The 26,664-nt window shown below is 43.8% G+C and overlaps 1 protein-coding gene across 1 annotated transcript; it reads left to right on the top strand.

Annotated features, from left to right (window-relative positions):
- The first annotated feature begins 932 nt into the window (after window positions 1-932).
- SLC19A1 (solute carrier family 19 member 1) lies at window positions 933-20,794 on the top strand. The gene is made up of 6 exons (XM_073645645.1): window positions 933-1,111; window positions 3,776-4,032; window positions 8,164-8,917; window positions 12,994-13,186; window positions 14,311-14,452; window positions 19,901-20,794. The coding sequence occupies exons 2-6, from the start codon at window positions 3,790-3,792 to the stop codon at window positions 20,078-20,080; spliced, it is 1,512 nt and encodes a 503-aa protein (XP_073501746.1). The 5' UTR covers window positions 933-1,111; window positions 3,776-3,789; the 3' UTR covers window positions 20,081-20,794.
- Window positions 20,795-26,664: the final 5,870 nt, after the last annotated feature.

Genomic DNA, 26,664 nt, shown 5'->3' on the forward strand with positions numbered 1-26,664 from the left:
TTATAGCATGGGGCCCTGCAAGAGGGGCATTAGTACTGGGAGGGGCCATTATTACAGGAAGAGGCCAGGACAGGGGACAGTACTACATGGGGGGCCAGGCTGAGAGACATTATTATTGGAAGGGGTCAAAATGGGGGACAGTATTATACCAGGAAGGGGCCAGGATGGGGATATTATACTAGCAAGGGGACAAGGACAGGGGACATTACTGAAAGTTGCCCAGGACATTATTACATGATGGGGAACATTATACCAGGAAGGAGCCCAGGATGGGGGACGTTGTTATAGCATGGGGCCCTGCAAGAGGGGCATTAGTACTGGGAGGGGCCATTATTACAGGAAGAGGCCAGGACAGGGGACAGTACTACATAGGGGGCCAGGCTGAGGGACATTATTTTTGGAATTGGTCAAGATGGAGGACAGTATTATTAAAGGATGGGGACATTATTCCTGGAAGGGGCCACAATGCGGACGTTATTAATTGGCAGGTGAACATATATGTCTTTATAGGACCTAGAACCCTACAAGAGTCCATACCTCTGGCCAACATGCAGGTAGGGCCCAGGTCCATATTCTGCACTGGGGTCCATCAGTCTCTAGTTACCACTGGTATGTAAGTGCATAGTGCCTGTGTGTCACTCTTGGGCATGGCCCTGGCACAAGTCCTGTACAGGGCTCCTCTTAGCACCAAAGACACAAGGCATGTAGCCGCTGCCCCAGCAATAACCACTTGACTCAGGACACAGATACAGTTGAAAAATGGAGGGAATAATCCTTGAGCGATTTATTTTACATATATATAGATGTCGGTGTCATTATTGCAGCTCTTGTGGCGGCTGCGGCTCCGCACCACTGACTGCACACTGGCTAGCAGAAGAACGCAGCACGTGAACATCCCGCTGAGCCGCTAGATGGCGCTGCGGCGCTCCGATGACGTATTGTTTTGCTTGGTTGCGATGTATTGTGGGAGTTGTAGTCTTGTGTGGGATGCCGGGTAATGTAGTTACAATGTGCTGCGGACTTGCCTGTGAGTGTGGGAGACGTGAGTGACAGGGACGGAGGCTACATGCGGTGACTGAGCGGCACTGGCAGGACGGGCGGCCGCGCACAGGTAGGTGATGTGTGTAAGTGATGGCGGCAGGGTACGGGGAGCACGTGGCAGGGCGCCGGGCACTACCCTCACGTGCTGCTGTTATGTGGATGCCGAGGGTCACCTGTGCCATGTGTATGGCTGAGGGCACATGGGGACGGTCTGTACAGTAGCTCTGTGCCACCTAGGTACTGACCCCAGGAGGACATTGTGTGCCCTAGGGTAAGAGGGCACCACCGATATGGATGGTGGCGTCCATGCCAGTCTACAGGGCAGCGATGTGGCATCTGCCAGGAGTCGGCCACCAGTCATCACAGCCGGGTGGGTGACACGGGGACTCTCCACAAATGCTGGCGGGCATGGCCAGGTCGCTGTATGCTGCAGGTGAATGAGGCCATGTTGTGACCCGCAAGGTACCGCGACCGCATCCAGAATGTTGTAAAAAAACCCCAACTGGTTCTGACTGCAGGTGATTCGCTTCTTGCAATATTTTGCGGGTCACAATATGATGCCATTCGCCTGCATCACACTGCGATGCTGCCGCGGCATGCAGCCATCTTTGGCCACATGACCTGTGTTGTGACCAAAGTCACTTAAAGGCGTTGTTCACCCTCATGAACTTTATCTTTTTTTAAATGGATGTATCTAAAGCTAAAAAAAAATAATATAGAATTTTTTCATTTGGGCTCCATTGTAAACGTTGCACCATTTGGCTTTTCCAGGCTCTTTGTTTACCTGTAAATTCTACTTTCATGAGATCATAAATCAGCGGAGAGGAGCTCAAAAAAAGACATGGCTACAAACTCACTAAGGAATTCTCTGACGACTCATTCATTCTGCAGCCAGCAATAGAAGGCAAACAGTGCAAAGTTTTAATGAAACCAAATAGCAAGAAATTATATATATATATATATATATATATAATATATATATATATAGCCCCAAACACATGCATTTAAGTAGAAATACAATGTTCTCAAAGTTGGACAACCCCTTTAAATTCAAAGCTTCAGATAAGTGGTGTCTGCCCTACTATTATCGTTATCAGAGCGCCGTGATGAGCTTAGATAAGCAGCTGCCGGACACCTCTGCTCATGCTTATTTCCTAAAGAGTAAAAAGAAAAAAGCGCATGCCAGTAAAAATCTGACCTGTCCGATCTTCCTGACATTTTATTTTAACCACTAAGTTTTTTATTTTTGACTTCTCTGTTCTTCCGAGCTCCTCTTCTGTTTGTGAAGGAGTCACCCGTATACCCTCAGTAGCTTTTGACCGAACCATCTTTTTACCGACAGCTTCTCTCCTGACTCCCCAATTGCAGGATCACTCAGCCGGTTGCTCCTGTGTTCTGTATGTAAGAGCCACTGTCAGACTCCTATGGCAGATGCTTATGATTGGCCATTGAAGTCCAACCTCCCAATCCTTATATCCCCCGACATAATATGTCAGACGAGGTTGCGACACACATTAGATTGTCAGCCCTGACACAAGGTTTCCTGACTCTGCATATTTCCACCACCTGGATTTCGGTACATCTGACATGGGGGGAATGGAATGGTATTGGGGTAATCTGCGGTCACAAAGGAAGTGTCGGGCTAAGGCCACTCATGATGGGAATAATGCAAATCCACATGGAAAATCCCCAGAGGATTATAGTGCCAGTCAGGTGGATCCATCTCATCCAGTTGCTGCACAATTTTTCCACACAAAAAAAAATAATTGACCTGTAATGTGGATGTTAAAATTCACACTCTCTATTTCATCCCTATCCACGTACAGGTGTGAATGCTGCATAAAAATCAAATCATGCTATAAATGCAGATATTTCCATCCCTTGTGGACATACGCTTAGAGGGTTAGGCACATGTGAGGAAGAAGCCATATAATATTAACAAAGCCTTTGTACTTCCTGTCTTGTTTTACACATTCTACCATTGTGCTAAAATGAGAAATTGGGCGAGAGGTCATATCACTCACACAAGTCACTGTGTCACTAGATCACAGCCCGGTCGCCCTGTACTGGGACTTACTGTATGTTATAGTAACTATAAATGAATAGGTAATCTTCCCTAAACCAAAATTGCTTCCAGGTAAGAGAAGTAGTAGCAATTGCTTAATACCCCCAGAGCGACCCCAGCTTTAAAATGACAAATGCAATTCTTTTGTTAAAGGGTTTTCCAAGCACAAAATAAATAGGCTTTTTTTCTATATTTCTGTCTCGTAATGAGTCCCAAAATCCCCCTGTTTTTTTTTTTTTTCATTTTTTGTTGTTCAGCTCCCCTCCAGCCATTCTTGTGGTTTATTTCTGTTAACATTACAGCCTCCTGCCAACTCTCCCTCTGTGCCTCTGGACTACATTTCCCACGATACACTCTGGTAAAGAAGCCAGAGAGCACTGTATCTGTCCACGACTGCTTCAGTGCCTGCCCACCCCAGCTATAAAGCACCATCCTGAGACTCATACAGTCTCAAGATGGGTAAATTGCTGTAGGTTACAGAACCACATTGCACTGCACTGGCGGCTTCATTCATTGTGTAGTGGCCACTGCCGAGTACCATAGTGCAGGAAAGGTCATCAATAGTGTGTCCTTGGAAAACCACTTTGGTAAATTTTGGTTTAATTGGAACAATTAATAATTTAAGTTTACAGTAAATATAAAGTCTAATTAATATTTGTCAACCCACAGGGTATAACATCAAAATGGATCCAGATTTTGAAAAGGATGAGAAACTTGAACCTCCAAATGAAGAGGAACACGAGCCTCCTGTGGAAGAAGCGCAGTCTCCGTCTGAGAGCCCACCAGCGCCTACCGAGGAGCCGAAAGGGTGGAAGTTTCTGCTGTTTTACCTGTGCTTTTATGGCTTTATGACTCAGCTTCGCCCAGGAGAAAGCTTCATAACGCCATTCCTACTCAGCCCTGAAAGGAATTTTACCAAAGAGCAGGTATACAGTCTATACATTGGCTATATGATGAGTAACTTTTTTGAATGGTGTTTGACTGATTGATCTGCGCTCCATTCAGGTTCCCATTTTCAGGATCCCAGCAGTCAAACCCCATTGATCAGTCAGTTTTACCCCATCTAATAGGGGGTAACTTCAGATCTTGGCACAATCCTTTTAAATTTGGCCTCTTAGGTCACCTCTAAGTCAGAGAAGAAAAAGGGAAATAAAGCCAGTCTACCAACAATTACGGCAGGAACTCCGTCCTGATGAGACGTGGGCAGACACTGAAAAAACTCCAGATATGTTCCAGCTCCTTGGGATAAAATCCAAAATGTATTTAGTCCATATAAAAAGTCGAAAAAGCCCCAAAAGTAGCACCCAAATGAGAAGGCAACGCTTTTCAATCGTGATATTTATCTGAGCCTCAGATAATGATCGCAGGATTGCGGTTGAAACGCGTTGCCTTAGCCTTCTCATTTTGGTCTTATTTTAGGAGCTTTTTCAATTTTTTTATATGAACTAAATTAACTTTGGATTTTATCCCAAGTAACTGGAACATTTCTCGAGTTTTTCTCACCCAAGTCCAACTTTATTAGGCTGGGTTGACGTCACGCTTTTGTTACTGTTCAGGCCAGGCTTACGCCATGTTTCCTGATACTTGCGCATTTCATCTTGTAGATCTGGTGAAGGGAGCAGCCATGCCATGTGGGGCATCATTATATGGAAGAATAAAAACTTATTTGGGGTCTAGTAGCTTGTGGGGACTGCATAAGCCATGGAACATAAATGAGTAAGGGAGAAGTCCTGGACGTCCCCTTTACTATTGTATTTTGCATTGATGGGTGTATCCAGGGCTGCATTACATCCCGTTACATAGTGTGGTTTATCAGCAAGCCTAGCTAAATATTGTTCCAAGAAAATAAAGCTTTGGTCGGGACCCCGGTTATATGGAAGCCCCTAATCCTTTTGTAGCTGATAATACAGACACTATGGGGAGGCTCACATCTGATTGTGGTCACTTGTCCTGGGCTTCATAATGCACAATGATTCATCAGTTTTCTACTGTAATAAAATGTCTCAGAAACGTGCACAGGGATTGTCACACTTTACTTATTGAGGAATGTACTAAGCAGCAAACTGCTGTGCAAGCATGTGAACTGGAACCTTTGTCCAGTCCTCAGCCCAGACGACAGTCATGTGGCCACAAGATTATGAGTGTAAGACTCTGCGCTAGCCTGCTGTTAAAGGGAACCTGTTAGCTGAGAAAAATAAGGTTGGGTCCAAGAAAAATATTCCTTTAAGGAAAAAGGGTATCTTGTTTTCAGAGTGTAATTCTGGAAATGGTCTTCTCTCCTATTCCTGAAAACCCATGGGGTTAGAGGTATTTAGGGTTCACTCTCCTTCAGGACTTGACAACTAACCTGTCTAGAGACTTAAAGGATTTTTCTCCAGTTTCTTCAGGAGCGTACCGCTCCTTTGCCTCCCATATTCCTGATTGCCGGTGGGGCTGTGCATTCTTGAAGATTGACAGTTCGGACCAGCGACAAGGTTGCACCACTGGTCCGAATCGATAGGTCTCCCAGGCTGCTAGGAGAAACGGCATCGTCTCTGGGGCGTTGGGAGACTGAGGCTGGTCAGATCCAGTCAGCTTCAGAGCGCCACCAGCAGGCTGTAAAGCATAGTGTCTGCAAGAGTTGCACACTCCTTACCTAGGTAACCGACCATTCTGAGACTGCAGGGTGGCCGGAAACCTTGGCAACGAGATAATACACTATAAAATTAAAATTTCCTCCATTGTTGAGATTTTTATTAAGAGGGAATTTGCAACATTGCTTGTTTAGTAGCACTTTGCAATTTTACCCATTTAAGAACTTGAGACAACCCCTTAAAGCTGGCCATACACATTATATAGGTGTGAGACAAATAATTGTTCAGCCGACAGCTATCTCCCCCGACTCCCCTATACACAGGAGCACTCGCTCAGCCAAGTGCTCCTTTGTTCCCTCTGAGAGAGGCGCTGCCAATGTTTTAGGGAGTCCCAAGTCACATTAGTTGGACACACAACTGAAAAGTGGCTGGACGAAAATAGATGTGGCCACAGGCATTAAAGAAGGATAAGGGGTCCGGTTTATAGGAAGTCTGTCAGCTCTAAAATCTGTAAAAAAGGAAGCTCAGGGCCCTGTAATGGACTCTGCACTAAAGCTGGCAGTACAATTGTTTGGCCGATCGCTCGTCTGGGCCCCCACGCCGTTACTCCCGCCTGGGCCCTTTTCTTTCGTATGCAGATAAAGTGCCCAGAGCACCCTACTTCCACAGTTTTGCTGGCTACCTCCATTCCCTGCTCCATTGATTAACAGCTATTAGCTGACAAAACTATGGGATCATGCTCTGGGCTCTGTGGTCCGCACCCACACTGCTCCGAATACACAATTTTGCATTTGAACTTGATTAATGTTTTCTATCCCGAGGCTTTTTAAACTAATAGTATGCTTTATTTTCTACCACAGCAATCCTTTGGATTAAAAAAAAATACATCCATGAGAGCTCCTTTTAAACAAAAATGTTTTCACATGAAAAGAAGACCAGATGGGGGCGCTGAATAGGAGTCACGTGGAGGCTAGAAAATGTTTAAATGTTTTTTTTTTTCTTTTTTGATTATTTATTTCACAAGTATCAGTGCTTGAAGTAATGTGTCCAACACTGAGAGCGCCTCTGCTCCAGTGCCCCGGTGACAGCTGATGTGTTATGGCCGATCACACTTACAAACACATTAGTGTCTTTATGATAACTTCAGCTCTTTAAGCTGGTAGGTTTTTTTCTGTTATATCCTGTTCCTAAGACCTGGCTAAGCTCTGAGATAGTAGTAAAGGAGATTGTGTCATGGCACAGGAGCTGCAGACTTTGGACTTTTAAAGGGAACCTGTCAGGTCCCCTACGTCCTCCAACCCAGCAGCATTCTCCTATTTAGGAGTAAATTCCTTGCCTAACCAGTCCTGTATAAGGTCTCGCTCACGCGCGCTGCACATTTCGGCAGCATCACTGCGTCTCTGCATCTGGGTGTACGCTTCCCGAGTTCAGAAGCACACTACGCATGACCGGAAGCCGTCTTCTGAATATGTAGTGTTCTTTTAAAAACAATCTGTCAGCAGGTTTTTGCTATTTAGTCTGAAAACAGCATCATGTAGAGGCAAGAGAACCTGATTCCAGGGATGTGTCACTTATTAAGCTGTGTGCTGTAGTTATAATACAATGAGTGTTTTATCAGCAGGAGTTTATCACCAGAGGACAAGATGTCCTGTGCAAGCCAGTCCAGCTAATCAGTGTAACCGTGCCCCCACCACTGATTGGAAGCTTGCTGACACTGTACACCAGACGCTGCCAATGAAGGGGGTGATAAAAGTGCAGTTGAATTAGACAAAACGGCAGGTAATATCTACATAAGAATCTATTTTAAAAAATGGGGCTACGCGTTTCAACATTGGACAAATATCTTCCTCAGGCCCAGGCATATATGTTAATAGTACAACAGACAGGGTTTAAAGGGACCAAAAAGGAGGGGAAAGAGTCACACAATGACATCATGGGGTCAAGGGTCAGTGCACATAAACAAATAAGCTAAAGGTGGTCAGTTCCTGTAAAGAGGCTATTCTTGTTTTTTTCCTTCTCATTCTCATTGATCAGACACTGATCACCTATCCTAAGGGATAGGTCAACAATGCTAAAGTCCCGGTTAGCCTATTAAATCAATGAAAGCATAAATTGGGTAATGTTGGTAAGCTTTAGCGAGAAGCACAGATTTTTTTTTTAAATATCTGCATACTCAAAGGGGCATTCATCCATTGGCTATTTATCATCTATCCATAGGATAGCTAATAAGTGAGTGCTGAGACTGTCACTGTCGCGACCCCACCGATCACTAGAAGCCTCTGTTCCTACTACATGAATGTAGTGAGGAGGCTTTTGATTCGGCGGTGGTCGGTCATGCACCATCCTGTTATATTCACTATGAGACTGATTGAGACACTTGGGCAAAGCGCTGAACCACCATTCTATTCAGCCGTGCAGGGAAGAGTATGGGACCCCCACATTTTGTAAAATTTTTACCTTTTTCTTCTCTCGTTTCTTTTGTAGGTCACCAATGAAATTACTCCGGTGCTGAGCTACTCATACATGGCGGTGCTGGTGCCGGTTTTTCTCCTGACGGATTACCTGCGTTATAAACCGGTGCTGATCCTCCAGAGCCTCAGTCACATCTCTGTCTGGTTACTGCTCATCTTCGGCACAGATGTCATTGCAATGCAGTTCATGGAGTTTTTCTATGGTATCACCATGGCTGCCCGAGTTGCCTATTCTTCATACATTTTTTCACTGGTTTCTCCTGCCAAGTATCAGAGGGCGGCCGGCTACTCCCGATCCTCTGTACTGATGGGGGTCTTCCTCAGCTCAGTGTTAGGACAGATATGCATCACTGTGGCTGGGGTCCCTTTTCTGACTCTTAATTATATCTCGCTTGGCTTCATGTTGGTTGGCCTGATCCTCACTCTCTTCCTGAGACGTCCCAAGAAGAGTCTTTTCTTCAATAAAAGCATCTCTAAGCAAGAAAATGGGATTCACCAGTCTGAGCTACAAAAGATGAATCCCGAAGCCAAAGTTGGGGGTTTGTGCAGCCGGTGGAAAGACTCTGTGTTTGTCCGCATGGTCCTAGAACTGAAAGGAACTGTACGTCACCCCAGACTACGGATCTGGTCGCTGTGGTGGATCTTTAATTCTGCCGGGTATTACCTTATGCTGTACTACGTGCAGATCCTGTGGAATGAGATCTATCCCGCCAGAGACAACCGCAGGGTGTACAATGGCGGTGTTGATGCCGCATCTACACTTCTTGGTAAGATTCCTAAAGAAAATGTATTGAACTTTCTGTCTTTTTGCACCAATATCATAAAATGTAATGGTAAGTCAATGTAGCCATGTTCTCTTCTGCGTGTAACGGTCAAGCGATGGGTTTTCCCATTCTGAAGACAGATAATTCATAAACCATGTTTTTATTTTATTTTTTCCATCCATTTAAAACATCTGAAAAATCACTCAAAAAAACGCTTGCAAGTCTCTTCATATTCATTTCTATATTGAGTCTTTTGAGCATTTTTCTTCTGCATTTGGATAACGCTTGAAAGAAGAAAAGAGAGTGGATGTAATTTCTTTGAAGTACCTCCTGATGGGAAACGATTAAAACTAGTCACTGTCCAATCAAAAGGCTACAAAAAAAAATAGTTCAATAAAAACAATTTCTACATAAACACTTTAATAAACTCTGTGAAAAAAACTCCCCAAAGAAGGAGCATTTTCTTATGTGGTTTCCACTAGAAAATTAATTATTTTTGACAGCCTCAAAAAATTTGTGCGGTCCTGGGGAAGGCCCCATGGTTGCTATGTCGGTGCTCTTACAGCCTGTGGCGGGGCTTCATGGGAGACTGTCATTTTAATTGTGTTCAGCAATACAGTTGTATCACAGAATATACAGCAAGTGATCAGATGATCGAGTTATTAAGTGTTTTCCACTACTTGGATCATGTACTCACCTCTCGTGTCAGCGTTTATCCAGCATTGTCAGTGCCTGGACTTCCCGGGGCTCACATGACGTTATGTCACATGGGCCCTGCGGCTAATCAGTGCCCGCTAATGAGCAACTTCATTCTCACTTCCTTTGGACGTAAATGACATATGGAGGAAGTCAGAAAGCAGCAGCATGTTCTCACTTCTCACAGATGTTCGTTTCGTCTGAAGGAAGTGAGCGGGAAGCTGCGAATTAGTGGTCGCTGATTGGCTGCAGGGCTGGCGTAACATAACGTCACACAAGCCCCAGGAGACCCAGCGCCGATCTCGCTGGAAAAGCGCTGGCATCGGAAGAGTGTAGGTGTTATTATTTTAGATATCGAACAATTGAAAAGGGCTTATCCAAGTAGTGGATTAACCTATTTGGTTTTGCCGCATCCACAAAAGTCATATCTATAGAAATATAAAATGGTTTAACCCGTACACTAAACGTCATGAAGTACAAAAAAAAAAAAATGGCCGAATTATTGTGTTTTGGTTGCAACACCTCCACAAAAAAATTAAAATGCGATGAAAGTGCTAAAAAATGTAACAATGGAAAAAAATAAACCTCAAAAATTAAAAACTGGCTACGGTGGGAAGGATATAAAGATGCCAATCTAATGCATATGGTTTCCTGACTTTATTCCCATAGAGCTGACGCTTCTCCCTGCAGTCTCCGCTCCCCCATAGCTGATGCGTCTCCCTGCAGTCTCCGCTCCCCCATAGCTGATGCGTCTCCCTGCAGTCTCCGCTCCCCCATAGCTGACGCGTCTCCCTTCAGTCTCCACTCCCCCATAGAGCTGACGCTTCTCCCTGCGGCCTCCGCTCCCCCATAGAGCTGACGCTTCTCCCTGCGGCCTCCGCTCCCCCATAGAGCTGACGCTTCTCCCTGCGGCCTCCGCTCCCCCATAGAGCTGACGCTTCTCCCTGCGGCCTCCGCTCCCCCATAGAGCTGACGCTTCTCCCTGCGGCCTCCGCTCCCCCATAGAGCTGACGCTTCTCCCTGCGGCCTCCGCTCCCCCATAGAGCTGACGCGTCTCCCTGCGGCCTCCGCTCCCCCATAGAGCTGACGCTTCTCCCTGCGGCCTCCGCTCCCCCATAGAGCTGACGCTTCTCCCTTCGGCCTCCGCTCCCCGATAGAGCTGACGCTTCTCCCTGCGGCCTCCGCTCCCCCATAGAGCTGACGCTTCTCCCTGCGGCCTCCGCTCCCCCATAGAGCTGACGCTTCTCCCTGCGGCCTCCGCTCCCCCATAGAGCTGACGCTTCTCCCTGCGGCCTCCGCTCCCCCATAGAGCTGACGCTTCTCCCTGCGGCCTCCGCTCCCCCATAGAGCTGACGCTTCTCCCTGCGGCCTCCGCTCCCCCATAGAGCTGACGCTTCTCCCTGCGGCCTCCGCTCCCCCATAGAGCTGACGCTTCTGCGGCCCCCACAGAGGTTATGTATGAGATCTTTCCTAGCAGTGATTGAAAAGAATTATTAGGATTTCATTCTTGTTGAATGAAGAGACTAACAGAAAATAAAAACCTTCAGCTCATATAGTTTTTGTATGAAGTGGCTCTATTTCATAGCTGTCATGTACCGGGCAGCCAACTGTTAGAGGGATCAATCCTGACCTATACATGGGACCTTGTATGCGCTGCCACACTACAACTCCTGATCTGCATCAAGATCTTATGTGCTTGGCCATGAAGGGCCTAATGTGGAGTGGGGGGCATTGGGCCATGCTTGTGCACATGTCTTTTAATGGGGGTTTTCCTAGTTTCAAAATAATCATCCATCTGCAGCTCTTGTGATCGGTGGGGGTTCTAAAGGCTTGGCCCCCACTGTTTACAAGGGCTGGGGTCCCCAGGCGCCCTGTGTGAATGGACCAGAAGTGCTCATGTGGGACCGCTGCTCTGTTCACTGCCTTTTGGCTAGCTCGAGCATTGTACCCAAATATTTTTGGAAGTCCCCTAGACTTGGAATATATTGGTGGTCATACGTGCACACTGGTTATATTCCACAGGGAAATCATGGACTCTCTTTCTCATGAACTTCCACCAATCTGACACAGTTTTGAATATGGAAAAATTCTATTTAATGATCTCCCATGCCTCCTTCCTTCATCCTTCTCTCCCTTGCTGAATTTTTATTCAGTTAGTGGCAGTAGTCGGTCAATCACTGGAGCACTGCCATTGCGTGGTGCTGCAGAAGAGGAGCATTCTTTCCACACAGCTCCGCTGCAGCTGGCTGACCAGAGTAAGGGTGGAAGCTGCGTGGCGGTGCAGCTTAATGCCAGCTCTGATCTCTCCTGTACTGAACAGTAGGGTACTGCATCTACAGAACGCCAGTATATAACCTCTGCTTTATGAGCACATGTGGGATTTTGAACTTTGTATCAGAAAATGAATGGTAGATATCGGTACAGAATGTTGGCCCTACAACATAATTTAAAGGCGTTTTCCCACGAACAAAGTACATTTGATTAATAGATCTTGGAATAATATTTAATTCTACAATTGGATGTGTTAAAAAAATGTGTTCCTGTGCTAAGATAATCTTATAAATGTGCCCCTGCTATGTCCTGTGTAATGGCTGTGTCCAACCATGCAGAGCTGCTCCAGTTCATGATCGGCACATACCATAGCTCTTGACCAGAGGGTGAATCATAAGTGACTTCTGATAAGTGAGTATACAGAATAATCAGTAGGGGACCGCAAATGCTTTCTGAAGCAACACATTTCCCTGCCTGTTTTATCATAGGAGTGACTCATTCTGCTGTGTCTCCAGCACTCTGAGCTCATCATAAATCAAGTCCGTGACTTATAAGCTCAGTTGCAGCTGAAGTTCTTGTGTTACTGACTTAATTTACGATGAGCTTAGAGAGCTGGAGACATGGCAGAAACACTCTCTCCTGTGATAAAACAGGGAAGGGAAATGTGTTACCTCCAAAAACGGCCGCTGTGAGCCGTTGCTGTATACTCATTTATCATAAGTGACTTCTTCTGCTTCCACCCGTGGCCAGGAGCTGTGATATGGTGCCGATCATGAACTGGAGCAACTCTGCATGGTCGAACACAGCCATTACACAGCATAAGAACATTTTTTTAACACAACCAGTTGTGGAACTTATTAATATCCCAAGATCTATTGATTAATATATACTTTTGTTGTTGGGACATTCCCTTTCAGATTTGCATTATTCAGCACAAAACATTATTTTGCGTTGATTTTATATATGTCCAACCAAAAATATATTGCGGTATCTTCTATGAAGTTGGCACTATTACTGATGTCTGATTTTACTGATTCTTTCAATGTGCACTGTGAATATCTACGCCTCCTGCAATATGAGTACTAATAATTATATTTCTGCTTGGCCTTTAGGAGCGATGACCTCTTTTGCTGCGGGGTATGTGAAGATCCGCTGGAGTTTGTGGTCTGAATTGGTTATTGGGGTGGTCACCGCTTTCCAGGCGGGTCTTCTTATGCTCATGAATACAACATCTAATATCTGGGTGTGCTACGTGGCTTATATCCTTTTCCGCAGTTCATACCAGTTCTTGGTTCCCATTGCCATGTAAGTAATTTATATGGGTTTTCTGTAATGGGAACTTGTAGTTAGATTGTAATGATTAGTGTTCGCTCACATCTGCATATATAAAATCACTGAGGTTCTAAGCTAGAAAAGTTGGCGAGTGTCAGGTGTATGTCATTCCATATGTCATGTCAGTGTGCATTTTTTTTTCTCACCTAGCATCTGTATGTCATGCGAGTACTATGCAAGTGTGCATTTTTTTTTCTCACCTAGCATACTTATGATATCCATTTGACATGCGTATGCTATCCGTATGCAATGCGTTTTTAACATCCTGTTTTACGTACTAGAATAATACTGTATGTAAACTACATTTTGTGATCATAAGTAAGAAAACAATCTTATATAAACATATAAATAGATACATAGAATAAATGGATAGAATAGCTAGATATCCTGTAGATATTTAATGTCACAAGCCCCCTACATATAATAAACTTGCACCCTTTAGTTCCTTTCATATAGCACTAAAGGGTGTTTAGCTTAATTTAACCTAATGAATAAATTAAAAAAAAAAATAACATGGAGTCCCCCCTATTTTTCATAATTAGCCAAGGTAAAGCAGACAGCTGCGGCTTTATATTTTAAAAATAAAAGGCTGCAGCCTCCCCTGAATTGGCGCATCACAGATGCGCCAATTCTGGCACTTCGCCCCTGCTCATTCCGATTGCCCTGGTGCGGTGGCAATCAGGGTAATAGTTTATGGGGTTGATGTCAGCTTTGTAATGGTCCTGGGGCTTGTGAGACCTTATTATGTCAGGCGAATCCCTGTGGCCAATTAGCATTGGCTTCACTCTCCCCTGCTTTGGATAATTCAGATATGCAGAGGAAATGAGAGCTGCTTCTGCTCTCACTTATTCCAGATGTCTATTATGTCCGAAGGAGAGGAGAGTGAAGCCAAGTCTGATTGGCCACAGTGATTGCGTGACATAATAATGTGCCAACCGTGCTGGAACAGTGCCAGCACCAGAGGTAAGTGTAGGTGGTGTTAATTTATTGAGAGAAAACATAGGGAGTGAGAAGGGGTTGTCCGAGTAGTGTACTACTCCTTTAAATCTTCTGCATGTCTTATACATGATCACAGAGAAGTTTTACTTCTTTTTCAGTTTCCAGATTGCCAGCTCTATGTCTAAAGAACTTTGTGCTCTGGTTTTTGGAATTAACACTTTCTTTGCTACGATATTGAAAACCATCATAACCATTATTATCTCTGACAAGAGAGGCTTGGCTCTTTCTGTGCACCCTCAGGTAATGTATGAGAATTTCTCCACAGTAATAGAAAATATTTAGATTTGAGAGTCCTCAGTGGTTGATACCTTTTAATGGCTAACTGAAAAGATGGTAACAAGTTGCAAGCTTTCGAGACTACTCAGGTCTCTTCATCAGGCATAGTATAACACAAAATATGAAGGGTCACATATTTATGTATGACAGGGCACAGAAATAATGCAATAGCTGAGACCAGTGACGTGGAGCAGAACTATTAGTATGGGAGAGGAGGGCTGTGGAGTCGGTAAGCCACAGTTGCGACTCCGACTCCTGGATTTTATCAGGTTCCGACTCCGGCTCCGACTCAGACTCCGACTCCTTCATAAATGGCCAATTCGTAACAATAAATTTACTGTTGTAAAATATTAACATCGTGCTTATTCAGTTTCTAACCATCATATAAGTAATCAGACCACTTAGAGCAAAAACTATATTTATTAGAATATAGCAAATAACTTTTATAAACTTTTATTAACTCTTGTAAGTAAATATGCAATAAACACTGTTATGCAGTTAATAAGAAGAAATCTATAAATTTGTCCTCAGAAAAAGTATTGCCTCTGTCAGATCCTCCTTCATGGATGCCCTCAAATCTGATCTAATTATTTTGAGAGCAGAGAACAACCTCTCTACACTAACTTGGGTTGGTGGCAAAGCAGTAACCACTCGGGCAACATCTCTGACAATGTCAGGATACAGAGGAATCGCTTGTTGCACTGTTATTCTCAAATTTCTCAATTTCTTTTAGTGCACATGAAAAATTCTGCTGAAATGTACTGGCTGTGTTCTTTGATGGGGATGACTCTTCTTCTATGTGGGAACGCTTTGCACGGTCCTTGTGATGCAAATATTTTTCGAAATTAAATTCTTCATCAGTTGATGATGAGGGTGAAGATGTGGCAGGACGACCAAATTCTTCTTGTTCCTCCTGACTGTTCTGCAACCCTTTCATCCTTACTGCTATTTCAAACAGAGCTTCTTTTCCTTTAGTTAGCTGTTGATCATCTAGAAGAATCCGATGCATTGGGTCTACATAAACAGCTGCCAAAAGAATGTTATTTTGTAATAGTAGCTCCTCTCTCCGTTTCATTGATGTAGCAATGCCACTTGCAATTAACCCTCCTCTTTGGGACAGGCGAAACATCAGGTTCTTCCACTCCTTTAAGAAAATACCTGGAGTTAAGTCCTCTGCTTGTAATTTTTTAGTCACTGTAAATGGGTGATCTAGCAATTTTTCCAGCTCGGTCACCTGATTCCACTGACTTTCATTTAGCGTCAGTTGAGGGTTAGCCATGTCTACAAGAAAGGTTTTCAGTTCAACCAAGCGCTGAATCATTAAGTAAGTACTGCCCCATCGTGTGGCTTGATCAACAATTGCCCCTTTTCCAGCACTTCTCTTCAAAATTGAGTCAACTTTAGGGGTTCTGGCAACAGTAGCCAATTTTCTCACCTTGCCAATCAGTGCAGCAGCATGTCCTTCTTGCAGACTGTCTCTTATAGCCAGCTGTAGCATATGCACAACACAGCGCATGTGATGAATGAACGTATTGACACAGTTTCAACAAGATCATCTAAACTATCATGTTGCTGTTCATCTGAAGCAACTTCAGTTTGCTCCTCAGTTACAATACTGTGTTCCTCTATTTCAAACATTTCTGTGTCTGTGGACCCAGAATGTTCTTCTAGCTGCTGGTCACCATCATTACTCTCATTCATTAGCTTAATAGTACTTATATTTGAAGCATTGTCAGTTACGACAGAAAGAACTTGCTCTTTTTTAAGTTCATAGTCTTGCAGAACCTTTTCCACCAAGACCTGGAGAAACTCACTGGTGTGATGAGCTTTGGTGTCTTTTACTGCCAATGTCTTGGTAACTATTTCATTTTTGTCACAAACAAATCGCACATTGATGGCAAAATAGTTCACTCTGTCACGTGTGCAGGCATCCATTTTAAGAAACAGAAAGCGTCCCTTGAGAGTTTTTTTAAGTTCTTCCTTTTGTTTAAAAGCTTCTTCGATTACTAATTTTCTAATACTCTCTCTCTCCAGAGAAACACCAAGCTTGCGGGCCATTTCCCCATTCAGACACATAAAAGCTGCTCGTGAAAATAATGAAATAGGCACACTATCCTTTACAACAAGCTCTATGATCTGTTTTTTAAATGTATCTACTGTCATTGTCACAGTAACTTTGTCACTGACAAAATATCTTGCAACTGATGGCTGCAAAGAGCTGGGCACTGGTTCATTGGTTTGGATGCAGTCTTTCTCATCCACTGCTTTCAGTACTTCTGGATGAAAGAGCTGTAAATGTCTCTTTAGATTAGAAGCTCTGGTAGGAGCATTTTTATCTTTGCCTGAATATGCACTGATCTTGGCTTCACAGCATTTGTTTTCGTCTGGATCATTTGTCATACACTGACAGACATAATGTTTTCTATCTTGAGTGATGGTGAAATGTTCAAATACAGCTTATTTAATGTGACGCTTCTTTGACATTCTCAGGTTTTTAATTCTGCATTCACAATCCAAATGACCATTGTTTTTCCTAAAAACAATTGTACAAAATTATTGCCAGGTCGTACAACTGATATAGTGGTCAGTAATACTGTTATTCCTCATGTACTCACAGTTAACTGATGCAAAGTTTGTTGAAAGGATAATACTTCTTACAGTCTTCCTTTTCTGAGTAGCAGCTGTGAGATGCTTGGAAGACGCACACCTAGTAAACATCTAGTCTAGAGGAGGAGCTTTACTACTAAGAATTTGCAACACATTTTCACTTTCAGTTTCATACATTGTAAGTAGGGGGGTTGGGGCAGCATGAGGTTAACCAAGTATAAGATTTGATAAGGGCAGTGGAGAACGGTGACACACAAGAAGTAAGAAATGTCTCTATCTCCAGCAGAACTGCTTATCACTGTTGTTCATAGTTTGATAGAACATATATATTTGAGTAACATTTATAAAATTCATATGAAAGTTCAATTATGAAATATTAATAATTTTTTTTTAAAGTCGGAGTCGGTACATTTCTACCAACTCCAACCCAAACTAACTCCCGACTCCACGACTCCGACTCCACAGCCCTGTGGGAGAGGGATAAACATTTGTGGCCGTAAATATTGGAACAGTTCATAGATAAGGAGTGTGAAAGTTTTATTGTCCTGTGATTGAGGTCTAGTCCATGGTTGTGATGCCCCCACAAGTTCTGAGGAGCACATTCCTTAGTTGATAAGCAAAAAGATGCTCAATTACATTCCATGTTTCCAGATCCCCCACTTCTGTGTTTTAGGCAGCCCCCAAATCTAAGAAACATCATTGTCAGAAGCTCCCTGTCCTCTCCAACAGCTACAGGAACCTTTCCCTGCAACCAGAAAAAGTGTAAAACCTGTCCATTTATAATGACCACGGATAGGACATCAGGACTTCAAGATCCCAGGTACTTTCAGCTGCATCACATCTAATGTGGTGTACTTAATTATATGTACCAAATGTCCAACTGGGGTTCTGTATTTGGGGGAGACAGGGCAAAAACTTAGGATGAATTCTCATTGCTATGCAATAAATGAAAAATGAATAGATCTACCTGTGGCCAAACATTTTTGTATGCCTGATCACAGCATCATGGACATGAAATTACTGGTATTAAAAGGTAACTTCAAATCTCAGAGAGACAGGAGAGTCTGGGAATACAAACTAATGACAACCTTTGACACATTCAGTGCAGGAATGAATGTGTCGCATGGCTTAATGTCTTTCTATATCAACTAAGGAATGTGCTCCTCAGACCTTTGTGGGGGCATCACAATCATGGACCAGACCTCAATCACAGGGCAATAAAACTTTCACAATCCTTATCTATGAACTGTTCCAATATATACGGCCACAAATGTTTATCCCTCTCCCATACTAATAGTTCTGCTTCTCGTCACTTGTCTCAGCTATTGCATTATTTCTGTGTCCTGTCGTACATAAATGTGACCCTTCAGATTTTGTGTTATACTATGCCTGATGACTATGTTCAAACCACTAACCATGACCTACGAAGCCATCCATAACCTCTCTCCTCCATACATCTCTGAACTAATCTCCCGATACATTCCCTTACGTAATCTCCGGTCCTCCCAAGACCTCCTTCTCCCCTCCACAATTATTCCCTCCTCACCCAATTGCCTCCAAGACTTCTCCCGAATATCCCCCATTCTATGGAATTCTGTGCCTCAACACATCCAGTTATCCACCACACTCGGATCCTTCAGACGGAACCTGAAAACCCATCTCTTCAAACAAGCTTTCAGCCTGCCATGACCTTGCTTGCTGCCACCTCAACACCGGAGCTACTGCAACCCCCCCTAACCTACTATCTCCTTCCACATTCCCGTAGAATGTAAGCCCATAAGGGCAGGGTCCTCTTCCCTCCGTACCGTTCTATCATTGTTAGTTTGTTTACTGTAAGTGATATCTGTATTTGGTATGTAACCCCTTCTTATGTACAGCGCCATGGAATCAATGCCGCTATATAAATAAATAAATAATAAAATAATGAGACCTGAGTAGTCTCGAAAGCTTGCAATTTGTTACCATCTTTTCAGTTAGCCATTAAAATGTATCAACCACTGTGGACTCTCAAATCTAAATATTTTTCTATCTACTGGCTAACACGGTACATTTTTTTCCACAGTAGTAGATGAGATTACTTCTCTCCACCGGAGATCCAGCTCTGCCCATCCTGCGGCGCTTCTAGTCTTTGTTGACATGTGGGTGGTCTCTGCCGATTATCAATGGCCGCAGTGGTCACATGCCATCCTACTTACAATGCCGATGCCAGACCTGGAGCCCTGCAGGAGGGTGATTGCTCGATCGCCGGGGGAAAGAGTAGGGGAGTAGTGATGTTTTTGTTATCTTACAATTTCCGCTTTTACAAAATTTCTACAAGTTGGAAACATCTTTAAATTTTAATATGCTGCAGTCAATAGTGGCCCCAAAAGTTTAGTGGCCAGCCCATTGGGGCCTGTGACATAATCAAACGGTTTGCTAATGGGTTGCACTGGCTGCTGGGATCCTAACATAAGGACCCCAAGTCTGCCATTGAGGTGAGCCTAGTAGTATTGCAAAATATCACATGATTGCTTGTTCAAGGCTCATGGGTTACATTTTTTTTTTTTTTTTTTACTTTTTAAAAAGTTAAACTTTATTTGATAATTTTTGTCTGGTCCTGTCCCCTGAAAATAATACCCTGCAGTAAAAGTTATTGATCACATTGGAGCATTTTACCAATATCATGACTAGTTTTATAGGCTGCCAGCCCCACTTCTGGCATCAGAACAGTGGAAACTTGGTGTAAAAATGTGGATGTAAACTTGAGTCTATGCTATCAATAATATGGGCTGTTTTGCTGTCTGACGCTGTGCTTTTATCTTCCAGTTCTATGTGTATTTTGGCTACTTCACAATTTTGGCTGTGCTGTACCTCGTCGCCGCAACCTGGGTCATCATCAGATACAAACGAGAAGAGCACATTGAAGAAAACGAACAAACTAAGCCACAAGCAACTCCTGAGCAGAAGGTGGTGATGGATAAATCTGCTATTGAGTCACATGCATGAATTCAGTCTGTGGCCAAACGTAGGTGAACCGTGGTCCAGTATTAGCGCTGGGCTGTGTGCAGAGTTAATGCACTTAGTAGCCAGTCTTTTAGACATTGAGACCTAGATGTGGTAGTATCTGGGTACAATTTGTCAGTACATGCTGTGATCTCGCCCCCTTGGTGCGGGAGGGAGGAAACAAACAAGACTGCTTTTGAGCCTTGGAAGAATGACATGGTTTGCTGAAGCTGAGTGCATTTTTAGAATAAGAATCTCAGGGGTTTTGCATTGGCAAAATACAGAGGTTTTCTGATCCAGGATGAAAGTAATTTAATTTTTTCTGTTAGCACTAGAAATAATGACTTCCCATCAGAACTGTGAATCACGCCACAATCACTGGAATTATACACAATCAATATAAGTGAGAAACGAATGATATAAGAAGCCGCATTCCGAGACGGAATTCCACTGTAGCACACCGAGCCACGACTTACATAGAGGATAATCGGCCAGATCCCCCATAGACTTACACTCGGGAGCAGGTATTCTCCAATATGTGCAGTATTACAACTAAAGATGGGCTCACTCTCTGGGTATAAAAGTGCACTTACAATTTTTATTACTATTTGTATATAATGAGACTTGATTTGATGAACACGGCTTTGGTAAGATGTGAGCGGCGCATTGTTTGCATTGTCTGCTGTACCTTCGGACCAAAATAAACACTGAAAATCATTTTTTTTTGTTTTTTTTTTGTCTGCTTATTTTTTAGGTATGCTTTATACAATTAGGATTTTTTTCCCCCAATACCAAGATAGTATTATTTTTCCTGCAATGATGACTGTTAGCGGTATTGATTTCTGCAGTAACTCTAGTAAACAAAGGAACGAGCTACTCATTGATGAACTCCTCTGAGCATCCCTTGCATTTCAATTTATTTTTTAAACTCCTGGCAATTCTGTATAGACTATTCAGAAAGAGAACACTTACACGTCACAACATAAGGGCTCATCCACATGTCTTTTGTTTTCATGTATGGGAAAAACTGACCAAGGTTCATCAGTTTTTCTCATATATGCAAAAGCAAAAAAAAAAAAAAAAAAAAGTTTCTCCACCTTCTCCTGCCTAACATTTCGTGAAAATTGGACCACTGTCCCGATTTTTTTTTTTCACTGACCCATAGATTTGCATTGCTGATTTTGATTCGACACTCTGATCAATATTGGACGTCTCCATGATTTTGCACAGACTGCTCGATCCGTGACAAATCACGAGCATGTGAACCGCACCATTCGCTATTATAGGTACAATTGCCTTAAGTGAAAAGCACAGATAGCACTCGTATGCAGAAGAGGGATGTCTGAATGAGCCCTAACCCATAATCCATTCAACTTAAGCAATTGTGAATCACGGTCACCTGCGTTGGTGCAAATGAAAGCAGGCTCACTTTATTTACGGGTTAAATAAACACGGCTTATCAAATAGAATACCCATTAAAAAATAACATTTAGATAATTTTAAAAATATTTTTAAATAGCCAAATAGTAAAAAACAGTGAATAAATAATATATACACGTGTTGATACGTAAAAGCAAAGTTGGATTCCCCAATGATAGTTACGGAATATAATTGGGCACTATCAGGTCAAGATAGCCAAACGGGTTCACCCTTCCTGGCAGCGGGGGTTGGCATCTTCTTGAACGCAGTATGGCGCTCCCGCTCTCCCGTCGGCTGTCCCTAGTGACCCTGTTAGTCCCTAACTAGGACACATTAAATTAACACAAGAAACAGACCCAAGTAAACAAGCTTCAATAGCTGGCAAACGCCAAACAGGGGACCGAGGCCTATCAATACTATATTCCACTCAAGGGGACCCAATTCCAGATATTTTCAAGACATAGAAAAATTCATACAGGATTCATCTAATGCTAACGTTCCATATACCACTCATTAGCTCGTCCCAACAAGTATAGTTCTTATTGTCCAAACCAAACGTATCAGACACATAATTCCACAACTTTATAGATAAAATGGCAAAACACCATGGAAATCTTGCCTTTTTCATCCAGGGTAGATAGATTCAAAAACTTGCCCTAGTGTATCCCTCATGGATATCCCCATCTGGCTGCAGAGGTCAGCACCCTAACTTGATAGCAGCAGATAAATGTGCAGCCAGGTATAATCAGATCAGCCCCATTCATATAGGGATAATTAGTTGACCTACCTGGCTGCGGGGGTCAACACCCTAACTTGATAACAGGATGAAACTCTCAGGGCTATTGTCAGACCTTACACTGGTGCAGTGGGTCCTATCTTCCTCCTGGTGCAGGATAATGCCTGGCCTCTTGGCAAGAATGTGTAGGAAATTTTTGCATGACAAAGGATACCATTAATTGGCTCTCATTCTCCCCAGATCAGAATCTGGGACTTTATGTATTGGTGCATTCGATGCTCAGGCATTCACGAGAGAGTGCATACAGGGACATATGCGCCATACATTATACAGTCCTGCTCATCGTTATTGGCACCCACGAAGTTTAAGTACATAATGTGGAGTATCTCCTGAAAAAAATGAATCAAGTGAGACAGTTTTTTTTGTATAGAGCACTCATGTTAAATACAAAAGAGCAAATGATAAACAATAATTTAAAACCAAAAACAATGGGAGGGAAAATAGAAAAACCTAAAGCTTACTGTGTCACTGGTATTGGCACTTTTTACATTAATTTAGTATGGAAACACATTTTGACTCGCCTGTAGTAAATCACAAAAGAGATTCTCCTGTGATTAATTGTCAGTGCTCATGTGATATCAATTAGCCAATTATGACGTCAGTGTTTTGAAAAGCCACATGGTAGGCTCTCTTCCTTTGTCACAATGGCGAAAACAAAGGAGCTGTCTGAGGACATCAGAACTGCTATCATTAGCAAATGCAAGACTTCCAAAGGGTATAAGGCCATCTCCAAAGACCTTGGTATCCCAGTTTCAAGAGTGTGCAACGTCAAGACGTTGTTGAGCATGGAACCGTCGAGAACCTCCCTGGACGTGGGGGAAAGAGGAAAATTGACAAGAGATGTCTTCGAAGGTTGGTGCAAATGGTGGAAAATACACCACGTCAAACATTCAAAGACCTGAAGGCCAACCTGATTCAGTCTGGGGTCATGGTTTCAACAAGTACCATACACCGCACACTAAACCATGTAGAGCTTTGTGGGCGAAGGCCAAGGAAGAAACCATTGCTGAAGAAAAGACATATATATAAAGGAACGATTGATCTTTGCCAAAGAGTACTGTTACAAACCACAATCTTTCTGGGAAAATGTTCTGTAGACAGATGAAACAAAAATAGAGCTTTTTGGCAGTACAAAGCAACAGTTTGTTTACAGACAGCACAATGAAATTTATAAAGAAAAGAACACCTTACCAACAGTTAAGCATGGTGGAGGATCCATAATGCTGTGGGGTTTCTTTTCTGCGTCTGGTACTGGACGCCTTGACCTTATAACAGAAATCATGAAATCAGAAAATTAAGAGATTTTAGGCTGTGTGCACACCGTGCGTTTTTGATGCTTTTTTTCCCGTTTAGAATTGGCACCAAAATCGCAAGGGAAACCTCTTGCCAGCAATTTCTATGAGACTTCTGAAGAGCTGTGCACATGATCAGTATTTTTACTTTCAGGATTTCATGTGCATTTAAATGTGCAGCATGTCAATTCTTTGTGTGTTTTTCGTATTGAATGCATTGCCAAAAACTGAAAATGGGGTGAGCTGAAATCTGCCTTTGGGAAAAAGAACCCTGCAAACATTCAAGAGCTTGAACAAACTGCAAAGGAAGAGTGGGAGAAAATTTCAGCTGAGAAGTGCAAGAAGTTTATAGATGGCTACAAGAACTTACTGGTACAATTCTCCGCTTGATATTTCTGCTTTATCTGTTCCATTCCATTCAATACTCGCATATGTCTGTCCTTTCCCCACTGTAGATTTTATCTGAGGTGCTAAACTGCAGAGCCTGCAGAGTCCTAGCTCTGTCTTTGATCACCCAGCCATCTGGTGAGGTGAGCAACTGCTAATTTAGCCACAAGCTGCTCCCACAATGCCCCTCACCTGATGGTTTAGTGTGCCTTATATATTTAGAAGCTCCTTAAGGGGTGCACGCGTGCTGGGTTGTGCACGCGTCTTCTTGTGCAAAGTGGCTTCGGAGATAAGTGGCAGTTATTTCAGAGGCCGTTAGTCAGGGCGGGAGTCAGGTAACCAACACTTTGACCACTTACTCTCTACTAACTATGTTTCTGTTAGCTCTCACTTTTTCCTCTATAGTCCTCCACTTTCTAGTAACCCCTCAAATCCCTACACCTAGTAAGGAACTCTTCATCTCTCCCTCCATCCTCCCCATTCATCTCACCTCCTCAGAATTATTCCTCAACATTCAATCCTGGATCTCCAAACACAGACAGCCACCTCATGCTCTCTCCTGCTCCCACCTGCTAACTCTTTCTCTGCTCCTCCTCACTGCTGGAGATATCTCTCCAAATCTTGGTCCTCCTCGCCATATCCCCACAGTTACTTCTACCTCCTATCCAAGACCTTCCACAAACTGTCGCAACCCTTCTAACCTCATACCCATCCAACTAATCCCCACTTCTTCAGTTGCACTAACAGGAGCTCTATGGAACGCTCGCTGCGTCTGCAACAAACTTTCCTACATCCACAACCGTTTCATTACTAACCAACTTTCCTTCCTCGCCATCACCGAAACCTGGCTCACCCCCTCTGACACAGCCTCCCCAGCTGCACTTTCGTAAGGCGGATTCCACCTTTCCCACACCCCCCGCCCCAATGGCAAACATGGTGCAGGTGTAGGTTTTCTCCTGTCAGATACCTGCGCTTTCACCCAAATCCCACTGCCACCTTCCGTTACACTCCCCTCTTTTGAGGTGCACTGTGTGCGCATCTATTCCCCCTGTGACCTCCAACTGGCCATCATTTACCGACCCCCATGGCTAGCCACCACTTTCTTAGACCACTTCACCACCTGGCTGCTTCACTTCCTTTCCGCTGACATCCCCACTATCATAATGGGTGACTTCAACATCCCCATTGACACTTCCCACTCGTCTGTCTCTAAGTTCCTATCCCTCACTTCCTCCTTCGACCTTGCTCAATAGTCTTCTGCAGCTACCCATAAAGATGGACACGTACTGGACCTCATCTTCACCTGCCTCTGTTCCCTATCTAACCTCTCTAACTCACCTCTCCCTCTCTCTAACCATAACCTCCTCACATTCTCTACCCTCTCCTCTCCAGGTCCACAATCCCCATTCCACAAACTTACACACGCTCGCCGGAACCTCAAACACCTTGACCTACACTCACTCTGAATCCCTCCTCCCTCTACAGACATAAATTCCTTACACAATGCAGATGTTGCTGCCGCTTTATATAACACCACCATAGCTGCAGCTCTCAACTCGATCGCCCCTCTCACACATACCGAAGCTCGCACAATCAACAGGCAACCCTGGCACACCAACCTTACTAAAGAACTGCGATGGGCCTCCAGGGTTGCGGAGCGGAGATGGAAAAGATCTCACTCCATCGAGCACTTGATCGCATTCAAACAATCCCTCACTATTTTCAAGTCCACACTCACTGCAGCAAAATGAACATACTTCTCATCTCTCATCTTCCCTGTTCCACAACCCTAAACAGCTATTTAACACTTTAAATTCTCTCCTTCGTCCCCCAGCGCCTCCTCCCTCTTCTCATCTCAGCCGAAGAATTTGCCTCATTCTTCAAGCAGAAGATTGACACCATCAGACAAAGCTTTTTCCTAAAGTCCTCACAACCCCTCTTCATATCTACTCAACCTTCCTCCTCCAAACCTCACTTCTCCACCATTACAGAAGGTCTAGTCTCCTCTTTACTCTCCAAATCACACCTCACCACCTGAGAACTTGACCCAATTCCATCCCACCTCATCCCTAACCTTACCAGTCTTCATCCCAACCCTAACCCACCTCTTCAACCTGTCACTAACAACCGGTGTCTTCTTCTCATGTTTCAAACATGCCTCAATCACACCCATACTCAAAAAGCCCTCCCTTGACCCAACCTCTCAGACTAGCTACCGCCCCATATCACTTCTCCCCTATGCCTCAAACTACTAGAACAACATGTCCACCTTGAACTGTCCTTCCACTTCTCCTCCTGTTCGCATCACTCGACTGAAACTGCCCTGACCAAAGTCACCAACGACCTACTAACCGCCAAATCCAAGCGACACTACTCCATCCTCCTCCTTCTGGACCTGTCATCTGCCTTTGACACAGTCGACCATTCCCTCTTACTACAGATTCTCTCATCTCTGGCATCACAGACTTGGCCCTATCTTGGATCTCCTCATACCTAACAGACAGGACATTCAGCGTCTCCCACTCATGCACCACCTCCTCATCTCGCCCCCTATCTGTTGGTGTCCCCCAAGGTTCAGTTCTAGGACCTCTGCTCTCCTCCATCTACACCTTTGGCCTGGGGCAGCTCATAGAGTCTCATGGCTTTCAGTATGATCTCTATGCTGATGACACACAGATCTACCTCTCTGGACC

This window comes from Phyllobates terribilis, unplaced genomic scaffold (assembly GCF_046119375.1).
Source record: "Phyllobates terribilis strain yellow unplaced genomic scaffold, ASM4611937v1 Scaffold_9__5_contigs__length_417890890, whole genome shotgun sequence".
NCBI lineage: Eukaryota > Metazoa > Chordata > Amphibia > Anura > Dendrobatidae > Phyllobates > Phyllobates terribilis.

What these genes read in the sequence shown, in the direction of transcription:
- SLC19A1 (XM_073645645.1), top strand. Translation starts at nt 3,790, where the DNA reads ATGGATCCAGATTTTGAAAAGGATGAGAAACTTGAACCTCCAAATGAA. An exon ending in TGCCGCATCTACACTTCTTG is followed by an intron (nt 8,918 to 12,993) that starts GTAAGATTCCTA and finishes CTTGGCCTTTAG; the next exon opens with GAGCGATGACCTCTTTTGCT. An exon ending in TTCTTGGTTCCCATTGCCAT is followed by an intron (nt 13,187 to 14,310) that starts GTAAGTAATTTA and finishes CTTCTTTTTCAG; the next exon opens with TTTCCAGATTGCCAGCTCTA.